At 41.2% G+C, this 23,790-nt stretch overlaps 1 protein-coding gene and 1 long non-coding RNA gene across 4 annotated transcripts; both read left to right on the forward strand.

Annotated features, from left to right (window-relative positions):
- Positions 1–9,201: 9,201 nt before the first annotated feature.
- Positions 9,202–14,960, forward strand: LOC108887188 (dnaJ homolog subfamily A member 3, mitochondrial). 3 transcript variants are annotated; one of them, XM_051070417.1, is made up of 12 exons: positions 9,202–9,442; positions 10,301–10,437; positions 10,672–10,755; positions 10,853–11,059; positions 11,172–11,324; positions 11,482–11,629; positions 11,856–11,920; positions 12,072–12,200; positions 12,811–12,926; positions 13,175–13,269; positions 13,404–13,559; positions 13,749–14,960. In XM_051070417.1, the coding sequence occupies exons 1-11, from the start codon at positions 9,238–9,240 to the stop codon at positions 13,526–13,528; spliced, it is 1,464 nt and encodes a 487-aa protein (XP_050926374.1). In that variant the 5' UTR covers positions 9,202–9,237; the 3' UTR covers positions 13,529–13,559; positions 13,749–14,960. The 3 variants fall into 3 exon arrangements, with proteins under 3 accessions (XP_050926374.1, XP_018537982.1, XP_018537983.1); XM_018682466.1 differs by having other exon boundaries at positions 13,421–13,559; XM_018682467.1 differs by lacking the exon at positions 13,404–13,559.
- Positions 14,961–19,261: 4,301 nt separating this feature from the next.
- On the forward strand, positions 19,262–22,333 carry LOC108887193 (uncharacterized). The gene is made up of 3 exons (XR_007813162.1): positions 19,262–19,988; positions 20,807–21,026; positions 21,603–22,333. It is a non-coding gene; the product is annotated as an uncharacterized LOC108887193 (long non-coding RNA).
- The last annotated feature ends 1,457 nt before the right edge of the window (positions 22,334–23,790 follow it).

Consider the following 23,790-nt stretch of genomic DNA (forward strand, 5'->3'; position numbering starts at 1 on the left):
GTCTTTGAAAAAGTCACTGCACACTACCTCCCCAGCTCCAAAAAGACAGACACAGTTAGAAACGTAGTGAATGGACATAGCTGAGCATTTAGCTGCTGAAGAGCCAGCTGTTTCCCTGAGGAGCTTCTTGTGAGCAAAACAAGAGGAGTGAGTGTTGGACTTAACATTTGTCATCTGACACCAAATGAATGATAAAGTTGCTTTGTATCTGCTGGCAAACATATTCCCCAACTTTCTATGCTAATAATGTAACAGTGTTGTGCTAATGCAGGTTTTAAAAAATAGTCCAAAATTGTCAGATTTACATTCTACTCTTTTATGTGTTTTCTGCATCTATAGGTTGTGTTGTGTTTAATCAGTGGCTTGGACTGACCAGATGAGTGACTGACATTAAGGTGTGTTTTACTCTTGCAGTTTATGCTAAATGTGTTCTCTGTTATTGTCTCCAGTGCCATGAAACAGGCAGATGAATTGAATGTTTTGATGAATCTGCTTCAGCGAAAAGATCAGTTCGATTGAGGGAATCTTCTCTTCAATCTCCTTTTCTCATTTTCACACATGGTCAAACAGCAGGAATTATGGGTACGACTTTCTTTGAACCGTGTCGCAGAAACACTTCAAACTGACAGGGGAATGTGTTGTCACATCAACACACAACCGGCCAGCGTGACAACCTCCTTTTCTGTCCCACCCCCCCCAAAAAAAATGTCCGTTCTTCACAGAGGAGTCAAGTGTGCAATTACATCTTCACCTGTTGACAAAACAGCTCAGAGAAAGTAACATCCTGCCAAGTCTTGTGTTTTCAACCGTGTTCGCCCTCCCACCTCACTCCCCTCCTCAAACATCTTTCATCCCTCCCTAACTCTAATGGAGCCTCGCTCGATTCGGTATGAGACTTAAGTGAACTTGTCAAAATCAGATGCCTTTCCCAAAGATTACAAAGATCCTTGGTGGTCCACGTTGAGAGGTGAAGAGGGAGAGAAGAAAAGGAAGAGGAGGCAGAGACAGAGACTACACTAATACCCAGAGACTTTCATACCTCAACCCTGCATCTTGTTGTGATTTGTCTCTTTGTTTTTAACTTGTTTTGTACCTTTTTTTTTTTTGGGTCTGTTCTTTGTCACAAATCTGACATGACCTGAGGTCTCCCTGTGTCAGCAAAGAGGTGGTCATTGACCTATAGCCAGAGGCTGCACTCAGGTGGGCCGCTGCCCTGCATGGTTCAGCTGTCACCTGAGGGGAGGTCGGAAATGATGGGCTGGACCAGGCTGCGGTGATGGAGCACCACAGAGCCCAGAGCTTCAGGCTGGTCTTTGGTGTGAACAACCAGCAGGCCTCTTTGTTAGAGAGCTGATGGGGCAGATAGAGACTTCCTGGGAAATGGACGGTTTGAAGCATGGGAGTGGTGCAAATTAGGCACACACACGCACACACACAAACACACGCACACACACACACAGTTTTACAAATTAGAGAGGGTGGTAGTAGTTGACCCTCAGATAACAGTAATAGCTGCAGTGACTCAGGAGGAAGTGGGTCAAGCCAACACTGGGGCTTCATGCAACAACCATGATACTCTCTGAGGTCTCATTAAGACTGAGATCTCTTTCTCAAGAGAGACCTGAGAACAACCACAATCAAGTGACAAATAGGCGTTAGAAAGGAAACATCAGATAAAAAATCTTTGAAATCTCCAAGCGGGATAAAAGAATCTGTAGCTTGGCGCCATTTAAAAGCTGCATTGATTGTTGAGTGCTATAGTTATAAAATTCAAATAAGAAGCTTTACAGATGTCAGACATCATGAGATGATTATTCAGTCTTGTCAGTAACAAAGTCAGAGTCAGAGCAGTGATGAGTATGGAATCTGTCTTTAGTGATTCTTGCAGTGACTTGTCAAAGAGAAAATGAATCTTTGCATTAGACCCCGGTCAATCACGGCTTGGCTTCTCTCTCAGCTTGCACAGTTGATCAGTAAGATGCTGTGCCAGCTGTTTTCCACTGTGACAAATGGGATAAAACAAGCAACGGTCATGCCAAATATCCAGTTTTGTTCCCGATGCCCAGATAGATATATAGATAGATCATGTGTTGTTGCTCACACAGTTCTTACCTTGTATCCTAAAGGTGGTTACAGTCAGAAATTACACTTTGTGAATGTACAAATCTTGGTGAAGAGAGGAAACAAGAACAACAGCCCCTGCAGAGCTCAGTGGAGTGACTGAGACTAGACTATGAAGCAGGGCAGTGCTGAAACCAAACATGGTGCCAACATGATTTTTCTGAACATAGCATTTTAAAAGTATTTGATGATGAAGTCCATAACTAACTTGTGAAAACAACTTGAGAAAACACATTAGTGTTCATTAGAGCAGGTACAGCATGTTCCCAGGATCAGGATGGAGCCGTCCAAACTGGCTGGGATAAGTCTGGCCTGGGTAAGAGTCTTGGGAAAAGCCCAGTCCACAAGTTTCTGAGTGGGTGGCCTCTTCCAGATCTGCACATAGCTTCATATGCCATACATCTCCTGTATGCATGAACATACACTGACAGGCAACACACACATACACCGAGTGTACAAAAAACACAGTGTGCTCTACTTATTGAGAGCTTTTATCAGTTAATATGAAAATGTTTTCCCTGTGGAAACCACCAATTGGCTAACCACAAACATTCTCCTTAAACTGGGAGCACAGCTGGCAAACGCTTTGAACAATCAACCGCAAGACGTCACAGCGCCGTTTAAAGGGCTATAGGGCTGAGATTGAGAGAGGGATAAGGTTTGGTAGAGCGATAGAGGGATAAAAACAGAAACAAGGAAGAAGGGAGTTGGGCTGGATTTCAACAGAAAGATGATTTTCCATCAAACTATCACAAAGGCTCTCATTCATTACAGTCTATGAGCTATTTTTATTCAGGGGGAAATAATTGTATTTTTGTTTGAGAAAATAACTGGGTTGTATAGAATCTCAGCAACATGTGTAAACACACTCTTTTAGAGCAGCACCTTGAACACTGCAGATCATGTTCAATGACAAACTTTTATATAAACAATCAATCACAAGGCTACTACTGTAAAGATACTGATAAACCATTTATGAATTAACACCAGATCCTGCAGTTCTCTTTAGTTCGATAAAGTATTTTAGCGTCTCTCACTGTTTTGGTTCGGCAACTAAAACTCTTGGTTAGGGATACAATCGCAATCAATAACAAGAACACTGATTCCAGGTCTGTGATGGAAAGGTAGATGGTAACCGATGTACGTGTGTTACAGAGTTACAGTGTTATATTCCTGCATTCGTGGTTTACCTGATTATGCCTACAACAACAACATTGACCTCAAAAAGCAACATTTTGCAGAATTTTGTTCAGTTTCGTTCTAACCCAAACCTTAACCATCACAGCTGATGGTCTAACCCTTACACTAACCTAAACCTAATTCTATCCCTAACCCCAAGTTTTAACCCTCAAGCAGACATTTTAAACTTGTGGGGTCCAGCATTTTGATCCTCATGAAGCTGTTCAACCCCTCAAGTATAGTGGCCTCCTGGTTTTAAGACCCCATGAATCACACACACTCAGACACAATGCTGCCTCAGTATATTGGTGGCAATAATTTGCTTTGGGCCAAAACCCTGGAGTCCTGCCAGTGGAGAGACCCTCTCATCTGAAGCAGCAGATATCCATCAGTAACACACACACACACACACACACTGGCTTGGGCTTGGGAAGAAGAGAATTAGAGGAAACCACAAAGACATTTACGAGCAGCCCCATGGCAGCTATCACCCAAACAGGGCTGCTGCCACAGAACCGCAGGGGCAGAGAAACCCTCCGTCTGTTGACTCCGCAGATTAGAGACTTAATATGACCAAACAAAGGCTGCCTTTCTCTCTGCTGCACTCAGGGAATATGCTGAAGAAGGAGCAGAAGAGTAACCACAGTGGTTATATAATCCATTTACTACCAATCTCCGCTGCAGTTTGTTCAACTTTAACAATGGACAGAAAGGAGGAAACAGCAATGTAAACGTACAGTAGAGAGGACCTGTTGTGTGAACATCAGCCCTACATCCTGATGTGATGTGATCTGAAATAGATGCCAGAGTAGATGCCAGCCTGTTTTCACAGTTTTCCACATACTGTAGTAAAGCACCAGTGTTACACAACCCGTCCAGATGATTAAGTGTTAAAACAACACATGGTGCAGTGGAAACCTGGCCATCTGAGGAGGGCGGGAACTTTAACAGTTTCATTTTGTGGCTTTAAAACCAACTGAGAAAAGTGTGTGAAAATGTATATATCGACCACAGTATGTCTTTTCCCACAGCAGTGGCAGATACACTCACAGAAGCTTAAACATACACATAACTGGAACTGTTTTGTGCTAGTGATTTGCTAACAGGCAGACTTCACAACTCTAATGTGACCCTTACAGTGACGAGCATAGAGCCAGCAGTTCTCCTCAGTTTTTCCTTTTTTCTCTCTTGAGTAACTTTAAGATTGTTGTCACTCGCTTGTTCTATCTCGTTATCCAAGCAGTGAAGTGACATATTGAAACACATTGATGAAACTATTCTACATGACTGGGGCATCATTTTACACACAGTTCTCCCCTAAAACTTCTATCTAGAATTCAAACAAAGTTCTGTTTGCCTGCAGAAATAAAATAATTTCTGGCATCGGTTTTTAAAAACTGCCCAACTTTAAATAATTAAATCACATGTATAATTATCAATTCTGTGTCAAGAGTCCACTGTAATTTGGTCTCTTACAGCCATCATCCCGCCCCACGAGGCTTCAAATCCTGAGTGAAAAACAGGGATGATTTACACAAACTCTTGGCCAGGCTGTAGCTGACAACACTATTATTTGCTGTTGTTCCAAAAACAATGAGGATAACTTCATCATTCATAGCAACCATGCTGATGGAGAACAAAACATCAGCCCTAAGCTGTGTATAAAATGTGAATAAGTGCCAGTTTTTCACAGCATGTTTGCTTTCACATGCTTTGTTTGCTCTTGTCCTGTAATTCTATGATATAATTCAACACATGAGATCATCACTGTTTGATTGGCATTTTATGCTCAGCTTAGGCAGCCAGATGATGTGATTAAGGGAAGCACAGAGGGCTGCAACAGGGCACTGTAATGCAAGTTCTCCCAAAGGGAGCTGGACTCATATTAGTGAACATGTTATCTAATGATGGAGCGGACCACCTACGTCCAGACACAATATCTCCATAACAAAGAAAAATACTCATGCTCTTATTAATGGTAGGCTTTAAAAGTGTTTGATAGTTGAAAGGTTGGGGGGGGGGAATGATTTCAGGCAGCTCGCCTACTGCAAAAGGTGACAGGTTAGAGCTAATCAGTATTTTATATTAACAACAGATGAAAAGGCTACAAATAATGTGAAAGGGGTTATTCATGATGATAAAAAAAAAACCCTGAGAAAATCACCACACAACTGCTGCTCCACTCAGAAACATTTCTGTTTCCTAATATGTTCTCAGCACATCAACTTTTATAAGATATGACAGAGTTGATGTTGTGTGTGGCTTGTTGCACTGCCCCCACATGTTCAGATATCAATGAATACAGGTTCTCAGTATGTGCAAGAATATATTAAATGGATTTCCATCCAGCTGAGTGGAAACCTGCATTTTCTTTTGCATATTATCTAGAAATTAGGCCAAAAAAATTGTCAACTTTGGAAATGTCTGAGCTTTTTAAAAGATCAAAAGCTGTTATAATTTACTATCAATTAAACATTGAACACACAAATACTGATCAATGGTTTGCAGCCTCCTTTTGCATCATCTCTTTTGGTAGAGAACATTCAGTGGTGTTCTCTTTACTATATTGTACCCAAGTAGATGCTGCTAACTGGCATACAGGCATGCACAGAGAGACACTGTGAGACCATTCAGTAATTCAGTAGCACAGTCTGTAACCATAACAGCCACATCATCTCCACAACACAGGAGAGTGTGGAGTGTCAGGCTGGACATGGTTTGACTTCTGTTCGCTCTCTCCTCTTGCTGTTGATACTCGCTCTGCCCTCGAGCGATATCAGCAGCTGTGTGTGTCTGAAAGATGAATGTGAGATGTTCAGCTTCCTCTGGCTGTGAGATCACTCTCTGGACACGCACACACCCACAACTAGCAGAACACTGACTGATTATGTTCAAGAGGTTATGAAATTGCCCCATGTGCTCTCTGTTCCTGTCTCCCTCTGATGTTTATTTGTGACATGAAAATGTCACAGAGGCTGTGGAGAGGATGGGACGTTGCTGGGGGGCAATCTCATGACTCCCAGTCAAAACAACCAGCAGGGGGAAGGAGGAGGGGAGGGTGGGAGCAACAGGGTACTGCAGGGGACATTAGCATTCCTGAATTTGTTTTACTTTATGCAGGTACAATAATAACACTGCCACAAGAGATGTAAAAACACAGACTGCTTGAATAAAGTCACTGAGGCAATTTGATGGCAGGACCCACGAAGTTCACTTTTCCTGAGTAGTTTTGTGTTAGATATGTAGATGGTCAAACTGTGTACATGACTGATGGACTCCCATGATATGTTTCTGGATTTTCTGGACATTTTATTTTTGCATTTTGGGGGGATGGATGGGGATGTTGTGATCACAGCATATAGCATTCATCCTAACCACCAGATTAAATCCACTGTCAGATTTAAAAAAAAAAACATAATTTAATCAAATTATATCTTTTATGATTATGCTAGCAAATTAAATTTTAAGAAAGGTTTTAAGAAAGAATTGTCTTGATAAATGAGACATCCTGACTTTAAGTCGCCTGTATCAGCCATGATCTTCCCATAAAGTAGTTTGTTAGTGTAAATACCTGTGTCTAACACCTGCTTTCTGTTAAAAGTTTGCAGTCTTTGTACAAAAAAACTATAAAATTTGTACTCTCCAACCTCAGTCCCAGATAATCCCAGTTTTATTTGAAACCAAAGCACTGGAATATTAGTTCATCTCAATCCCAGAAATATGAAGGAAACTTACAGGACTGTGACACCCTCAAATATCCTATCACATCATGTATCTGTTGCAACATGGATAGTGATGTAGTGTGAGTATTTATTTTATTGGATACACAAATAATCTTAGCTCAAAACTCTTTAGCTAAACCTTCACTGTTGCTGTTGTAGAGCTGAATGCTGCATCAATTTACAATGACAAATATACTAAAAGTTGATCCACACCAAGCTGACATCAGATTTTGACGTGTGGTTCATGCTGCAAAATGCATTGGTTTTTCTCACAATTGAGCGTTTGTTTGAGCTGAACAGGAGCAAACTGGGTCAGTGGTGTTGTGTCCCTCCATGCGTCTGTGTTTTGGCTTAAAGGTATGAAGTAGTCGTGCTGGGGTCTGACAGCAGGGCTGATATATGGACCTCTATTACCATTGCTCATAACTCTAACACACTAATTACAACCACAGGCTTGCAATGAACAGTGCAGCTTTGAACTCAGTACTTTATGACAGCGTGTGTGTGTGTGTGTGTGTAGGGGTGCAGTGGTTGGAGCTTAAGTAGTGGAGTGAAGATTGACACCCCTGCCCCACCTCCCACTGATCTGACGACGTGACCTCAGACCCTCCATCTCCATAGCTGGAGAGATTAAAAAGCAAAGAATGACCAGAGGATAAGTAGAGATGGCTCAGACTATTCACTCACATGTGATGAGTCACATACCCAAAACGTGTGAACATAAACCCATCACTGAGCACATTTAGCCTGTCAACATCCACATGCACACACTGTTATATATGAAATGAACCACTCTGTGTTAGCATTCAGACACTGGAAGTCAGAGCATCTTTATTGAGATAAGAATCGTTGCTCACAGTGATATTTACATTACTGAGTGGCAAATCTCTCTGCTTCCTTTGGTAGTACATTCCACACAGACACACACACACACACACACACACACACACACACAGCTGGGATGCTGTTTTGGAGGTTGCCTTGGAGACGGCGGGGAATGAGAGAGAGATGGTGGGGAAAGTGAAAGGGAGCGTGAGCTTCTCTTTCATCAGGTCACACGCACTGACATCCATTCAGCATGTTCGCGTCGTAGAAACCCTGACATGACCGTCGTCCTGTCAGATCAATAGCCTGCGTATCTTTGCTTTGTCTGGTTGAGCAAATGTGAGAGGAATAAGAGTAGGCGTCTGATATTATGAGACTATATTATACTATATAACACTGGCCACTGGAATCTACTATGAAGTACATTTTAGCTGGTAACATACTGCATTGTATGCATTTTTAATACTTTCTATTAATTTATTGTGGTTGTATCATGGGAATTGTTGCGTAACTTTTTATTTTTGTTTGATGGTGCAAGCGTGACGGCCTAAAACGGAGAAAAGTAGATGAATGTAACTGGCAGCAAGTAAATATTAGTTTATTGCTCTACACTGATGTCTCCTGAGCATTAAACTGAACAGACTTCACTGAAGAAATGAATTTGTAGAAGGTGTAACTACTTTTGAGCAAAATAAGTTACATTTTGTCATTTTATGAGGACGTTTTCAATTGCTAAGCTGAACAAAACATGTCTTGACTCCTGACTAATGCAGAGGAACATTGTTCTTGTCCCACCATCCTTTCAGTGACCTTTGAACCCTCACCCTAGGACACAAAGGTCAATGTCCCATCACAGCCTTGAGATGACTAGATTAGAGTTTCACTGCTCCAGAGAACCAAGTGTCCCCAGGAACATGTTATTTTTATTGTTATTATTTCATTCTCATCCATAAGCACTGTCAGTTTCCAAACTAGAGCCAGACAGTGCAATTAACTGCAGTGTCGGCCATTTACAGCTCAGTGGCGCCATCTTCTGTCTACAAGGTGAGTGAGTTTGGCGACATGTAACTCCCAATTGTAACTCCTAAAACACCTGTGTGTGTGTGTGTGTGTGTGTGTGTGCAGGGTGCAGATTTTAAAAGTCTACTAACCATAATTGTTAAATAAATATAGTGGAATATTTACATCTGCAGTGCAGTGCAAGTATAAAATAGTATAAAACGGAAATACTTAAATAAAGAACAAGTAGCCTTATAATTTTAAGTGTAGTACTTGAATAAATGCAGTTAGTTAGTTATTGCATTACATAACATTTCAACTTTTATTTTGGTAAAAATCTGATCCCCCCGCACATGCGCAGACCAGCTCTAACACCGGTAGTGACGCGAAAATGGCGTCCTCCGCTAGCCGGCTGACTACACGCTGGTTAACAGCATCAGTTACCTCTAGACCCCGTAGCGGTCGTTTTCTAATCGTCTCCGCCAGACATGCAGGAGTTTGCTCGGCGACGTTATCGCAGACGCATCGGGGTGGGATAACGGTTAGCCCGAGCTCCTGGAGACACGGAAGTGCCGTGACATTGAGAAGACTGACAGGTGAGATGCTAAATGTTAGCTTAACAGTCAAAGAGTTTCTTACAGGCGCAGTCCTCTGTCACTCTGTCAGAGTCTGTGTAAATGTTCAGAGTCCTGTTGCCGTGGTGTTTGTGATGTGACTTTCAGAGTGTTCAGGCGACTAAAGTAAGGCTTGCAGAGTCCTCGGAGGCTGGTTAGCGGCGGAGACAGAATGATGCAACTCTTTGTTGGTGTTTGCAGTGTTGTTACATCAGTAACAGTCTGATCAAACACTGACCTTGTTCCAGTCACATCTCCTGTGTGTCAGCATCGTCTGGATTTCCACGCTCACTTTTATTATTAAATGCTGCCAAAACGTAATTATTAAACCAAATTCAATCGTTAGGGTGTTGTGTGCATATAAACTGCATATGTCAGTTTCAGACACCTGGACAAACCTTATCCTGGTTTTGAGAAACTTGGATATCCTACCCGGAGTAGGATCCTTATCCAGGTTTCTGAACCCTCACATAATGTCTGCAGTCAGACAACCAGAAACCTGGATCATGTGTCACTATGATCGTCTACAGAAGAACAATAATAACCAGGTTTTCATGTTCATTTCAATTAAGCAGTGCTAAAACTGAGCCATGAACTTGAATCTATTTTTCTTGTAACATGTTGCTGACATTTTACATTATGGTCATTTGTGGTAAAGTTCATATATAAGTGCAGTAGTGTTGGACCTTGTTGATGAATTACTGCTGTGTTTAACAGGTAGCTTCTTTATGCTTCTTTTTCTTGGGGCTGGGAACAAAAACACTTCTCATTAAATATTACAGATATCTCATCAGCGTACTCCTAATTAAACCGTCCCTTTTTTTGTCCTTTTCTCTGCAGGGGAGAAGTTTCTCCATGTCACCACCAGCCACTGTTTCCACACCAGCAGCAGTTTCACAAACAAGCAGGACTTCTATGAAGTCCTGGGTGTTTCCCGCACTGCCTCACAGAAGGACATCAAAAAGGCTTATTACCAGGTCGGAGACACATTTTATAATGAGACCAAGCTGCAACAGCACATGATTAACTAGTTGCTCATCATTTATTTTTAATTGGAGATGGAAAGTGGCTAAAAGAGTTTGATTTGTACAAAGAAACAGACTCTAGTTTGACTCTAGTTTGTCTGGATACCTTTGGAAAGAAGTTGAATCTGACGCCTTCTCACTCACTGCTGTTTTCCTTTCTTCCACTTTTTGATCATCCTTCACCAGCTGGCAAAGAAGTACCACCCAGATACCAACCCAGATGACCCAGAGGCCAAGGAGAAGTTCGCCAAACTGGCTGAAGCCTATGAGGTACGAGACAAATAACAGAATGTAGTTAAACATCTTATAGAAGATAAGCAGCAATTACCTCTGCAAAAACCCACAGATTGGCTCTTGTTGTGTTTAGGTGCTGAGTGATGAGGTGAAGAGGAAGCAGTATGACACATACGGAGCAGCGGGCTTCGACCCCAGCCGAGCCGGGGCAGGCCAGCAGCAGTACTACAGAGCCGGGACCAGTATAGATCCTGAAGAGCTCTTCAGGAAGATCTTTGGAGAGTTTACTGGAGGAAGGGGCTTCGGGGATATCCACAACGTATTTGAGCAAAGGCCTGAGGTGAGAACTGTTATTATTATAATTATTTTACATGAAAGTTTTTCAATTTAAGTCTTAAGAACAATTTAAACAAACCATATGTAACAGGTCAGTTTCTTCTTTCTTCCCACAGTTTGTGATGGAGCTTACATTTAGTGAGGCAGCGAAGGGAGCGAGTAAGGAGCTGAGTGTGAACATTGATGACGTCTGCCCAAGGTGTGATGGAAAGGGCAGTGAGCCGGGCACCAAGGTGTCACATTGTCACTATTGCAATGGCACGGGCATGGTGAGTTTCAGATGTGTCAGTGAGGTAGTTAGCAGGGCCTCTGCCCTTTAACTTGTAGGATCTGTTTGTTTAAGCTCACAGGACTTCACCACACTGTTCCACTGTGCAGTCAGTCAGCTACTATACAGTATAAAACCATCTCTGTCGCCCCCTGCAGGAGTCGATCAACACAGGCCCTTTCATGATGCGCACCTCCTGTCGACGCTGCGGTGGAAAGGGATCCATCATAATTACTCCCTGTGCTCTGTGCCGAGGTTCAGGTCAGACCAAGAAGAGGCAGACGGTCACTGTACCTGTACCTGCTGGTAGGTTTTTTCCTGCAATCACAAGTGAAGGACAAAAGCTTAAACAAATTCATAGATCTGTTTGTATGTAAAACCTAACCCTAATGTGTTTTCTTCTGAATGCACGTTAGAGTTAAGTCTGCTGAAGTTAACGATCCTTAGAGATTCTCTGTGTTATTTAAAGTTGTGAATAGAATAATGATGAATACACTGAGCCAGAAATAATCCATGTGATGTTGTTTTATAGGTGTGGAACATGGTCAGACAGTGCGCATGTCAGTAGGGACAAAAGAAATCCTCATTACATTCAGGGTAAGTTGTTACTGCCTCAGGTCTGTGACTGATTAAATTCTTTGTTTTGTAGCATTTCAGGAGGCACTGAATACCAGCAAATGTGCAAGAGTAGAGTTTGTTGTTATGTTAAAAGTATGTGTTGTGTTTTATTCAATATGTCTCTGTACAGGTCCAGAGGAGTCCAGTGTTCAGGCGCAATGGAGTCGACATCCATTCAGACATACTGATTTCTATAGCTCAGGCCATCCTGGGGGGCACAGCCACAGCACAGGGTCTCTATGAAACCATCAGTATAGTGGTGAGTAAACAGCAGGGCACTCCTCCTCAAGTTCTGACTCAAAATAATAATATATCAGCTTCTAGATGGATTAATTAAGTCAAGTCAGGTCAGGTCATTCATTCAGCACATTTAAAAACAAGACATGTTGACCAAAGAGCTTCAGCAAGAGATGGAAGTATGAGATTGTTTGATTGCAATCAAGTAAAAACACTTGAACGATGAAATTACACCAAGACATAAATAAGAGGATATAAATAAAGTAATAAAAGCAAAGGATATCTTGATAAAATCATAAAAACACAACATCATTGCAAAAAGAATAAACAAACAAAAAAACTGAATGTGATCTGGAAGAGAGTGTGTTTAAAGCAGGATGGGGCCGTAGCCATTGACAGGGAGCTGTTAATGTTGATATAATACTGCACCCAATAATGTTTAGGACTTCCTAAAGGAGTAATGAGGGAATAATGTCATGTACTAGGTTTCATATGTGAGAAATTGAGTGCCGTGAGCAGCGCCTCTGTGCCCAGCCAGCAGGGGGAGCTGAAGACCAGATATATTTCCTTGTAGAGTTTCAATAGAGCACGTCTCCGTTCTCTGTTTCAAGATCTGTTGTCTCTGTTTTTAGATTCCTCCCAGCTGCCAGGCTGATCAGGTGATCCGGCTGCACGGGAAAGGCATTCGGAGGATGAACAGCTACAGCTACGGAGATCATTATGTTCACATCAAGATCAGAGTGCCCAAGTAAGACACACATGCAAGGCACTTCTGGAATTTTAAATAAAACTATGATTTATTCAGTAGAGTTTTAAGAATTTTTAATATTTAATTATCACAATATGTGTCAGGTTTGAGTTTGTAGACAGTGGAAGGCCAAGGCTGGCAGAGGCTGTCATTTCTTTATGTCCTTAGACTGTGATGCGTTCCTGTGAAGAATTACACATGACTCAGTTTTTATCATTTAGTCTTGTTCCTGTTGTTTTCTCCTGCAGGAAGTTGACTCGAAGGCAGCGCTCTCTGTTGCTGAGTTATGCTGAGGAGGAGACAGACGTGCAGGGAACCGTCAATGGTGTCAGTCCTTCTGCAGGTCAGTGCTGGAGTTCAACTCCACCAGTCCAAACATCACTACACCCTAGTCTGCAGACACACACATAGATAGTCAGTCAGTGCCCTGTGCTCTCAGGTCTTGTGCCATCTGCTGATGTAGCTAAACTGATGTAGTGTGTGTCTGTGTCCAGGAGGGGGCAGCAGCACCTCAGGATCTGGTGCAAAGACAGCCAGCGCAGAGGAGGGACAGGAAAAGCAACAGGAGCAGAAGGAGGAGGGAGGCTTCTTCTCTAAACTAAAGAAAATGTTTAGCTGACACTCAGGCTGCAGGTGGGAGCTTTAAACACCTCACTCCTTCCCTGATAGACATGTTCAGGTGAATTATCTTTTACTAATCATAAAGTCGTCATCTGCAGGGTGACTGTGATAAACCTTTTGCACCACAGCTGCAGTTACGAGTCTCTAGTTTAAAGACCTTCAGTTATTTTATCTTAACACATGTTCTGCCTTTTCTCACAGGTAAAAAACACCATGGTAAAGGAAGAAAAGATATCCGCTGACTGGGCCTCCATGCTGTCGTCTCTTGCTTTGGGGATTGAGTAAGGAGGAGGAAGAGAGGGGCAGAGTGGTATTTGTGTTGACACAGTCACACATTGTTGAAGCTGCAGTTGGCAAACAGGCCATGTAGACGTCAGGTCCACCCACCCACACACCCACCGGCTCATCACTACAGACAGGTGCCAGGCTGAGAAACACGAGAACTGCTGGAAGAGAAGCAAGATGGCGACTATAGAGGACTGTTGTGGTGTAATTCTCCTCCCTGCTTACTGTAATTGAAACTTCAGTACTCCTTGAGTCACAAAGTGCACACAAAGAGACGGCCACACTTTATTAAATAACAATGAACCATTGACATAGCAGACCAGATCTGTTGTCATCAGCCAAAATAGTAAGGCAGGAAATTAAAATGGATTGTACCTGGATGAAAAGCAACACATTATATGGGCATTAGGAAGAAAATTACAGTGTGACAGTTTTATTATTTTTATCCACAGTGTTGTAATAATGCCCTAAGGAATATGTAATTTGGTACTAATTATAGCAGCTCAGCTCAGCATGCAACAATGTGAAGTTTGTCTCAGTTCATCATATAATTCAACAAGTGTAGAGAATATAGTCACCAATACAGTCAGTGAATATTTACATGGGTTTGAATGGGAAGTTTTTCCCATCAGTAAGATTTTAGTTTTTCTTTGAAAGGAATGTCTCTGTAAATCAACAACTGCTGATAATCTCATCTCACTCTATTTGTGTTGTTTTCTTCATGGAGTTAGTCAATTATTTTATTATCTAGTTGTAATTAAAGAGTCCAGATAAATTAATGGGGAGTTACTGAGAGGTTTGTCTCTATTTTCTGTATGATTAGTACCAAATTACATAATTCTTTCTCAGAAACTGATTAGGAAATAATAGGACATTGTGTATCCTGTGAAATAATGTGTTACTTTTTCCCCATGTGAGGCTTTACTAGCTGCTCCGGTATTGTTAAATCTGAGGGGATATTCCATTGTTTTAACAAAAAATGAAAACAGGTGGAAAACTAGAACCATGATCTTAAATATTTGTTCATGTCAAATCTAGACTTAGTTGTTCTCATTATGGTTTGTTGCACCTGTATGTGGCAGCAAAACCATGCAAAAGCCTATTTAAATAAATGCTTAAACATTGAAAGTTTTTGTTTTTGGCTTTCATTCATTTATTTCAGTCAGTTTGCTTTTAAACTAAGCTTAAACATTTAAACTGTAAGTCAACAGTAGATAGCGGTGTTGAGTCAGTAATGTCATGATCAGCCCTCGTTTGGTGTTGCACAAGACTGAACAAACTTTCTTTCATACTCACGCTCAAAACTCCAGTTCTCTGAGTGTTTGATGTTTTCAGCCACCCATTTAATCACTGTGCGCAGCGTCTGAACAGAAGCTTTTGTGAGGGTCATCGGGAACATTTCAGACCGGGGTTTTCCAACTGCTCAGACTAAAAGTGGTCAGTCTTCACAAACAGGACTTGTGGTGCCTCCCAAGGGAGAGTTATGATTTAATCCAAAGTCACACTGACATGCAGAACGGGCCGGTGGCTGTCTTTTTCATATGCTGCCACAGTATATTTTCTGTTCTCTTTAACATGTGGTCTATAACTGCTAAAAATGGATTAAATGGATCGATACAAGATCAGGGGTGAGTGTGCGCGATGCATTTTACAGGGACGTGTCATACAACCTTCCTCTGAGCATCTATCTGGACACGAGCTGGATTCTCAGCAGCATTTCAAAGCCTTTCTACTGAGGCAGAATCACTACATTTCCTATGTTGGAAGCAGGTGGAAGAACTTTGTGATCATTAGTCCTTGAAAAATATTTGCACTACCCATCATCTAGAGAGTTCAAATGCCTTTCTGATACATTTGTAGGCACTCTCAGTATTTCTGAGAGAGATTTGTTTTCATGACAGGTGGTCACTTGTTGATAGCAGGTTAATCTTTGTCGTAGAAAGGAAGATAATGTGTGTGTTGTAAAGAAATCCTGACAAAAACAGATAATACACAGGCTCATTTACATATATTAAAACTTTACTACTACTACTTCACTTAAAGATGTTTGTAGGGTGGTCATCACTTCCTAATCTCACAGTCTTGTACATTTACTTTTTTTTAAATGTCTCATTCTCCCAAAACATCTGGACAAGAATGTAATTTGATGATTTAATTAAATGCAAGTTTAGAGGAAAACTTTTCTCTTTTTAACTGACTGTACTGTACTTTCCAAAGAAGAATCCAGTGTGGGCATCTGAACAAAAACAGGTTCACGTGACATAAAAATAATTACAGTTATGGTAAATGCACAGAGGCTAGTCTTGGTTCTACCAGTGTAGAGATGAATGTGCACTGGTACACTCAGGAGTAACAGGGGCTTATGAATAACAAAACTGCTGGATCATAAGAGAGTTACAGTTGGCCGAAGGAATCCCACACGGTCCAGACCAGTTTAGCATGATTACAACCTGGTATATGCTGTTGATCAGCAGATAACATTAAATTCAGTTCTTAGGAGCCCAAGCCTGAGCTTCAGTTTGCTCTCCACTCAACCAGAAACTGTCAACTTTTCCAATCAGCATCTGAAAGATAAACAACATGTACTTAACAGGTAAACATCTGGGAACAACAGGTAAACATCTGGGAACAACAACTTGTGGCCACAGTGTCAAAAGCTTAAATACATTTGGCTGGAAAAATCTTGGAAGTGAAAGTAAATGAGTGACTTGTCTTCTCCTCCTCTTACTGTTTGACTGTTCAGCATCAGAAGTAGAAAGAGGAGATTAAAAGCTGGGTGTCGCTTCAAAGAGAAAGTTGGATAAATAAAACTTAATAAAAAAACTTAATTTATAAGCCTCGATGACATTACATCAGAAGCTGAATTTAGAGTTCATGTAAGGCAGCCCAGGCTTCCTCCTTCCCTTTCTAAGATTTTGGGATGTTACAAATCACCACCATCCCCAGTCATTATGATGTCATTTTCACTGTAAATCACTCGTGCTCACTCATTACAGTACGTGACAATGAATGGGTTGCTATATACTCATCCTTCTAAATCCTTTGAGAGTCAAAAACCACCTCGTTTTCAGGGCTAAACTGAGGTTCCCCTTTATTCCTCTGACCATGGTTTGGTGAAAAAGGAAGGATGGAAAAGAAAAGAGAAAGGATTATATTCTTAGTGTCCGTGCCTACATGCTGTACTAGATGTAAATAAAAATGTACACATATCACTGTGAAGGACTGAAGGAATGCATGTATTTAACTGGTGTTAAAAGATGCCTACATACACCTCCATAACACTACAATATGACACTGAAAGATATAGATATTCAGGTCCTGTGCAGCATAAATAAACTTAAACAGACTAAACTTTACTTTTTACTACAAACTTTACCACATTTGGAGCCCTGCTGTTTTAGGTTATGTAGAACAGATTGCGACATTTTTAGGAAAAACTTCACTCCAAGGCCATAATAAAATGGACAATAGGCTATAAAATGCATGTTATTTTCAACCTCGACCAGATCAAACGTGACATTTTCTGTCCTCCTCTGCAGCTAAATGAAGGCATTGAGTTTCCACAACCAGATGTGTTGGATCATGGGGGACATGATGATGATGATGATAATAAGGAGCTCTTCTGCTTCTGACTATTTCTCTTTATAAATACTCCTTGCACAGGAATAGTAATTTAACCCCCTCAACCCCACCACATGGTACAGTCTGAGCTCCTCATACTAGAAAGCCCATTGGACGCTCTCACTTCCTGCTTGACAGTTTGGACACATGGCCAACAGGTAATATGGATGGGAACAAATGCAAACAAACTTTTTGGTGATTGAAAGTGAATGTAAACTATGAATTAAGTTAGACTGAATGTGTCAGTGATTGAATTGAATGTATGTGGGACACATATATGTGGCCTTTAGCTAAGCACACCGCAAAGAAGAGTGGTACAACAATGGTTGGCCTAACTACACAACAGTACAAGTGTAAATCTGGGCAGTGTGAGGTTAAGATTTGCACAATCAAGCTTTCTGAGAGTCTATATTGCAGCTGAAATATGTGCATTATGTCCATTCACCCTGCACCACCTGTTAGTTATTAAGATCTTCAGGCTGATACTGCAGTTTTTCCTGCGTTATCTCTCGACATCTTTTAAATTCACTATTATTTACATATTCAAACAGTCAGAAAATGGGATCCATATGTTCAAAGTTGCTTATAGTTTATAATTACATCAGGGTTGTACCATATGCAGTTACATGCAGCCTTTTGTAAATGTGAATACTGCATGTGGTGGAATACAATGTTAATTTTAAATAATACTGACTTTAAAATCTGATTTTATTATGTCACATTATTTAAGGGTGTTTCATTATTATTGATCTGTTACACGTTCCTTTGAGGGTACAAGTAATCTTTGACCTTTTCAGGCTGCTGAAAGGCTTTTCAAACCAAACTGGACGCTGTCAAAGATTGGCGCCAAACTAAAAACCTCCCAGAAAGCTGAGGAGATTCAAGGCTTTTACTCAACGGCTCGGCATTCACACAGCTATACATTATGATAAATGCTGAGTGGGAACAGACAAAAAACAAAAAGCTTTACAACATGATTAAGTGACAGATTTTGTCCCACAGAGTCAGACATTATCAGAGTCAATAAAAGGCTTTTAAATCTGGGACAGAATGACCTTCTTCAGCTTAAAGACATTATTTGACCTTGTGTTGCCATGAAGGCTGAGACCCATGTAGACCTGTAGCTATACAAACAGATAAAAGCTCCTGTCTGCCAATCATGTGTGACTGACAGCTGGTTGCTGTGAGTAACTGGGAAAAGTTAGAAGGCATCATGTGGAGTGATAATAGAGTTTTTCACTTTAGCATTACAGTACAAACAGCCTCACAGCTTCTCACAGGGCAGCACAAAAAGGTTAAAAGTAGAGTGTGGAGGGTAATTGGAGTTGTAGGGTGCTTGTGTTACTATTGCAGGCTGATGGATAATTATATTTTGAGCGGAAGAATGCTGTCTGTGTGAGCAGAAAGACAGTGATTGAATGCACATTATAATTGCCTATTTGTGACAGGAGGCCCTGTCTGCATTATTAAGCATGAATGCATGGACGTCTCCCAGCTGGTGACAGTGTGTGAGATTTAGTAGCCTCCATGCCTGGAAGCCACCCATCCTAAGCCTGGTTTACCAGGATTATTCTCTGGTGCGGCTGGTCTGTCCACTGGGAAAAGGGGTTTGTTTTATGTGGAGAGCACTAAGCCTGGGATTTGTCCGCTTTGTTCCCAGTGGGTGCACTGGGCCTTGAGGACCCTTGAGGTTATAGATGGGGCCTAAAGCTCCTCATCTGTGGAGGGAAGTGAGGCAGGTGATGGGACCTGGATGGTGAATAATGCTTTTAACGAGTGAATGAAAAACTGCACATAGAAGATTTTATCTTCGTGTGGTTCCATCAAGCTACACAGTTCATGACCAGAGTTAGGGTCTAATTTCAGCTGTAGCCACCCATATTTATAAATGTCTGTCATGCAAAATTTATCAAATGATGAAAAGATTGGGAGATTTGGAGCGTTCAAAATAATATACAAATAACCAAAACTACATGGTTAAGTCACGACTCTCTAAATAGTTTAATTTAACTTAATTTCTAAGGAGTCAACTTTTTCTGTCTGACCAACATCTACAGGTTCAGAGGACTTTATTTTAACAGTGACACACTCCGGTACAGTAGGCGGCGACATGCACCTGTGAAGTTGTTCTGTAATCTGCCCTTGAAACCAAAGAAGAAGAGGAAGGTAACGGAGAAGAAGATATATCCGCCACCTGTAACCAATGACTGTAACTGTACTCATCACACACAAGTTCAAGTTGATGAGAACTGGATACATTTGTTTTGACCGAATCGACAGATAATTTTTGATCGGTTACTTTCCTTTTTTTCGCTCGAGCGGCGTTTTCTGAGCAGTGGAAACTTTTTTTGAACCAGTTTGACGGACATTTACATTTACCTGATAGCCACCTGTTGGCTAACTTAACTACGTTTTTCACTCCCAAAGGCTGTTTGTGAGAAGTAAAAAAAAAAAAAAAAAAAAAAAAAAAATCAAAGGGACATTTATCACCTGCTAGCAAGCTTCTTTTCCGGCCTGAGCGGCCTGTTGAAAATGGTGAGTATCATTAACTACGTTTTATTTTGAGACTGCTAACTTGCTAACTGCTAGCTTGCTAACTGCTAGCTTGGTTAGCAGTTAGCAATATTCTCCTGTTAACAAGTGTGTGAATAGGTGTGTGTGTTGAGAAGTTGACCAGTTCGCCTGTTTTTTGTTTGTTTGTTACTCAAGAGGAGCCTCTTTTTAAGCAGTTCCACAGGCATTTTAACTTATTAGCCTCCTGTTAGCTATCTTAGCTAACTTTTTCAATCCATGGGCTGTTTGTGAACTGTAGAAAACGTTAGTTTAACCAGCTCAACCAACATTTTTCACCTGTTAAATGACTTTTTTTGTTATATTATGCATGTGATAAAGCAATTACAGTTAATCTTGAATTATCGCTTCTGTCTTTTCTTGTGTGTATGTCTGTAAACTCATTGTCAGCTAGTGTGAGATGAGGCAATATTAGTTGTCAAACTGTGTATCAAATATAGCTTGATAGCTTGGCAGCAAAGGGGAGCTTATTGATGTTTGGGCCCAGTCATGTGGAAAAGATGTGAAAAACTGCTGCCAGAAACTTAAGTCATGCGATGCCCTTACATTTGTCTAAAATTATTTTTTCTTCACCGTCACCAGTTGGAAGTTACACAAATGCTTCCACATTCAAATTGGAGTTTTGGATGTGCTTGTTGTTAAATCCCAGTTGTCCATTTAACAACAAGCTCACTCAAAACTCTGTACAACATAAATAGTCAGTGGTATTTTTTTGGTGGACAACACAGCATTATCTGACTGATTATGTCCTCTCTTTGCTAATCTGTCTCTTGCTCTGTTAGGATGTAACTGTCAAGTCAAACTCAGGTGGGAATCCTGTGCATTGATCAAGAAAATCCTCAGCTCAACCCATCCAGAGTTGGGATCTTCTTGGAAGGGACTGTGGTGATGGATAAACTAGCAAACCTGCTTTAGGCCTACTGTCTCCTTTTCAAACTGATTGATGCCCTGCACCTGGACTACCCCAAGTACACGAAAAACACTTTCAGCCTTGTTCAGCAGGTAATGCTCAACCTCAGTATATCTTGAAGGAATTTCACCAAATTTGGCACAAACATTCACTTGGACTCAAAGAAGACCTGATTTAGATTTTGATGATCAAAGGTCAAGATCAGGTTGTGCTAAACTTCTTGATATTTCACTCTCATGTTCTTGTGAAGGCAGTATATCAGAAACGCCCAAAGGGAATTTCATGTTCTCTGCCACAAACATTCACTTGGACTCAAGGATAATCTGATTAGGTTTTTGTGGTCAAAGGTCAAAGGCCAATTTCACTTTTACCTCACAAAACATGTGTTTGGCCTTGTGAATGCAACATCTGAGGAATGCCTTGAGAGAATTCCTACCAGGCACTTGTTCACTAGACAGCAAGATATTAGTAGATCTCATAGAGTCAAAGGTTGGAAATATTTCTTTAAATTTTCCAGCCCTTTGAGCATTTAACTTAAATTACTTTCTGAAGGTTACTTTGATACTGATTTTAGTATTTTTTTAATGTCCTATTTACAGCATGCTATATATTTCCAAGCCTATTTTCTACTTTGGTGTACTAAAATAATTCTCTGATGTTGCTTGTAGGGACACAAAAGAAATGGTTGACTGCCTAAAAACATGCCTGGTGCTGGCAGGCATCACTGTAATGCTTCAGGACTCCTCAGCAGGAAGGCGGCTTGACTACATGGAGCTTGAACCCGGTTCTACTCATCTACTAACCCACAAGACCTCACTGTGTGTTGCCAACATCTCCCGCCACAGAGCCCTGTATTAAGGTTTGACCTCTACCTCCTTATTTGTTGTAGATAAAACTGTCAGTTCCTAAATTGCATAAAAGGTTTAGGATCTGGCTTATTACCGTAGTCATCTGAGCGCTTGGAGACTGCAGAGCACAGAAAGAAAGGCAAGAGTGAGTAATCCAAATCAGATTAGTCAGTGATTCATTCTGTAATCACAGCCTCCAAACTTGCATTTTTTCAGACCAACGGATATTGGCATCCAGGGACTGGAGGCCATAATCACAGGGGATAGATCTGTACCAAGCAGTGGGCCAACTCAGAGATATTTCATTACTGATCCAGTAACCATCATTTACCGGGAGAGTGTTTGTGTGTGTGTCTGTGTGTGTGTAAGGCTAAAGGGTAACATTGGTTCTTGCCTGTTTCCCATTTCCCCTCAATCAGAGGAACCTCTCGTCCAATTTCACCCTCCCCTTCCTTCCACCCCCATCCTCTGCTAATTAGGGTTCCAGATCACTGCCACATGCATGTGGGCTGACAGCAGCGTGTGTGTGTGTGTGTGTGTATGTGTGTGTGTGTGTGTGTGTGTGTGTGTGCATGTGCATGTATGTATATTTATGTCCATCTCAAGGGGTCAAGGAGATGTTCCTTGCCACGCCAACTATTAAAAGACTGACCCCAGATTTAGTCTCAGATTACCAGATTGCCAAATGTTTTCCATATGGTCTTTCCATATCAATCCAGAGCTCACGTGCTGATGTTCTGGCTTGGCCCCAGTCCTCCTGCTCTCACCCAGCTAAAGAAACACAATGACATATAGCACACAAATGGATGACTTCATGCCTGGTAATGTTTTTCAGACATTTCCCTCAGATTTGTAATGCTGACTGAGTAGCCCTGTTCGCTTTTAACCCAGCTACCAATTTGCCTGCCTGAAAAAACATACATTTTGAGGTTTTTGGTTGATTTATAGGCCTGCTGTGAATAGAGGGATATCAGGGTGAAATCATGGTTTCCCGTGGTTGGATGATTATTATATGGAACCAGCAGGCCTTTAAGCAGGCAGCCTCTGAGAGCCCCTCAGTTCAGCCAAAAACACAATGTGCTGAAATGATTTGGAACTGGATGGAGGCAGCTGTGTGTGTGTGTGTGGTTAAAATGCATCATATGTTCATTATATTTGTACTTTGTATGCCTATAATTTATTCTAAATGCAAAAATGATAAGATGTTTTTATTAAATTATTATACTGCTGTCAGAGCAAGCTTTAACTGCAAATTAGGAGTTCTGCACTTCACATTGTTGCTGATAATTTTCAGGTTATTCAGTTTTAGACATGGCAATATTTCAAAAAATTATCTTTATTTAAACTTGAAAATCAACTTGAAACTCAAACATTTTGCCTAATACCTCAAGTATACATTTGTTTGCAACCAGTGCTGGTGCATTTGTAGTACATAGGGAGTTGTGGAGTTTATGTAGCCTTATAGATGGATGCAGTCACATGTGATTTCGTTAGTTACATGTTGATTTAAATACATACATATGTGCCTTTATGTTGTGTCAGGACCTCGGTGTTGTCAGACTCACAGTCCCAGAGAGAAACTGACCAGACTCCACTGCACACACTAATCATTCAGTTCAGGAAAATGTCTCCTGCCGTCTCTCCCACCCACTCGCTCCCCCAGCCAGTCTCCTCTGGTGGTTTTTGTCGGCCTCACGGCAAACAACCCCCGCTATAAATCACACAGTCTTAGCAGTGTGGTCAGCAACAAGTACAGCATGAAGTATTACTGCTAACTGTAGCCACTTATGGTAAATCTGACTGCTGTTTGAAGGAGGGGTTGTGGTATTTAGGAGGTGTGTGTGTGTGTGTGTGTGTGTGTGTGTGTGTTGTTCAAGTTAGATGTTAGATTTTTCATAACTGCTCAGGTTCACTATCCTGTATTTTAGCTCACTTGTTATACTTAGCTTAACTTTGCAGTCAGTTGTTTTTGCTGTTGGCTTCAGTTTCATATCTTCTCATGTAACTC

The sequence above is a fragment of the Lates calcarifer genome, linkage group LG5 (genome assembly GCF_001640805.2).
Source record: "Lates calcarifer isolate ASB-BC8 linkage group LG5, TLL_Latcal_v3, whole genome shotgun sequence".
Lineage (NCBI taxonomy): Eukaryota > Metazoa > Chordata > Actinopteri > Centropomidae > Lates > Lates calcarifer.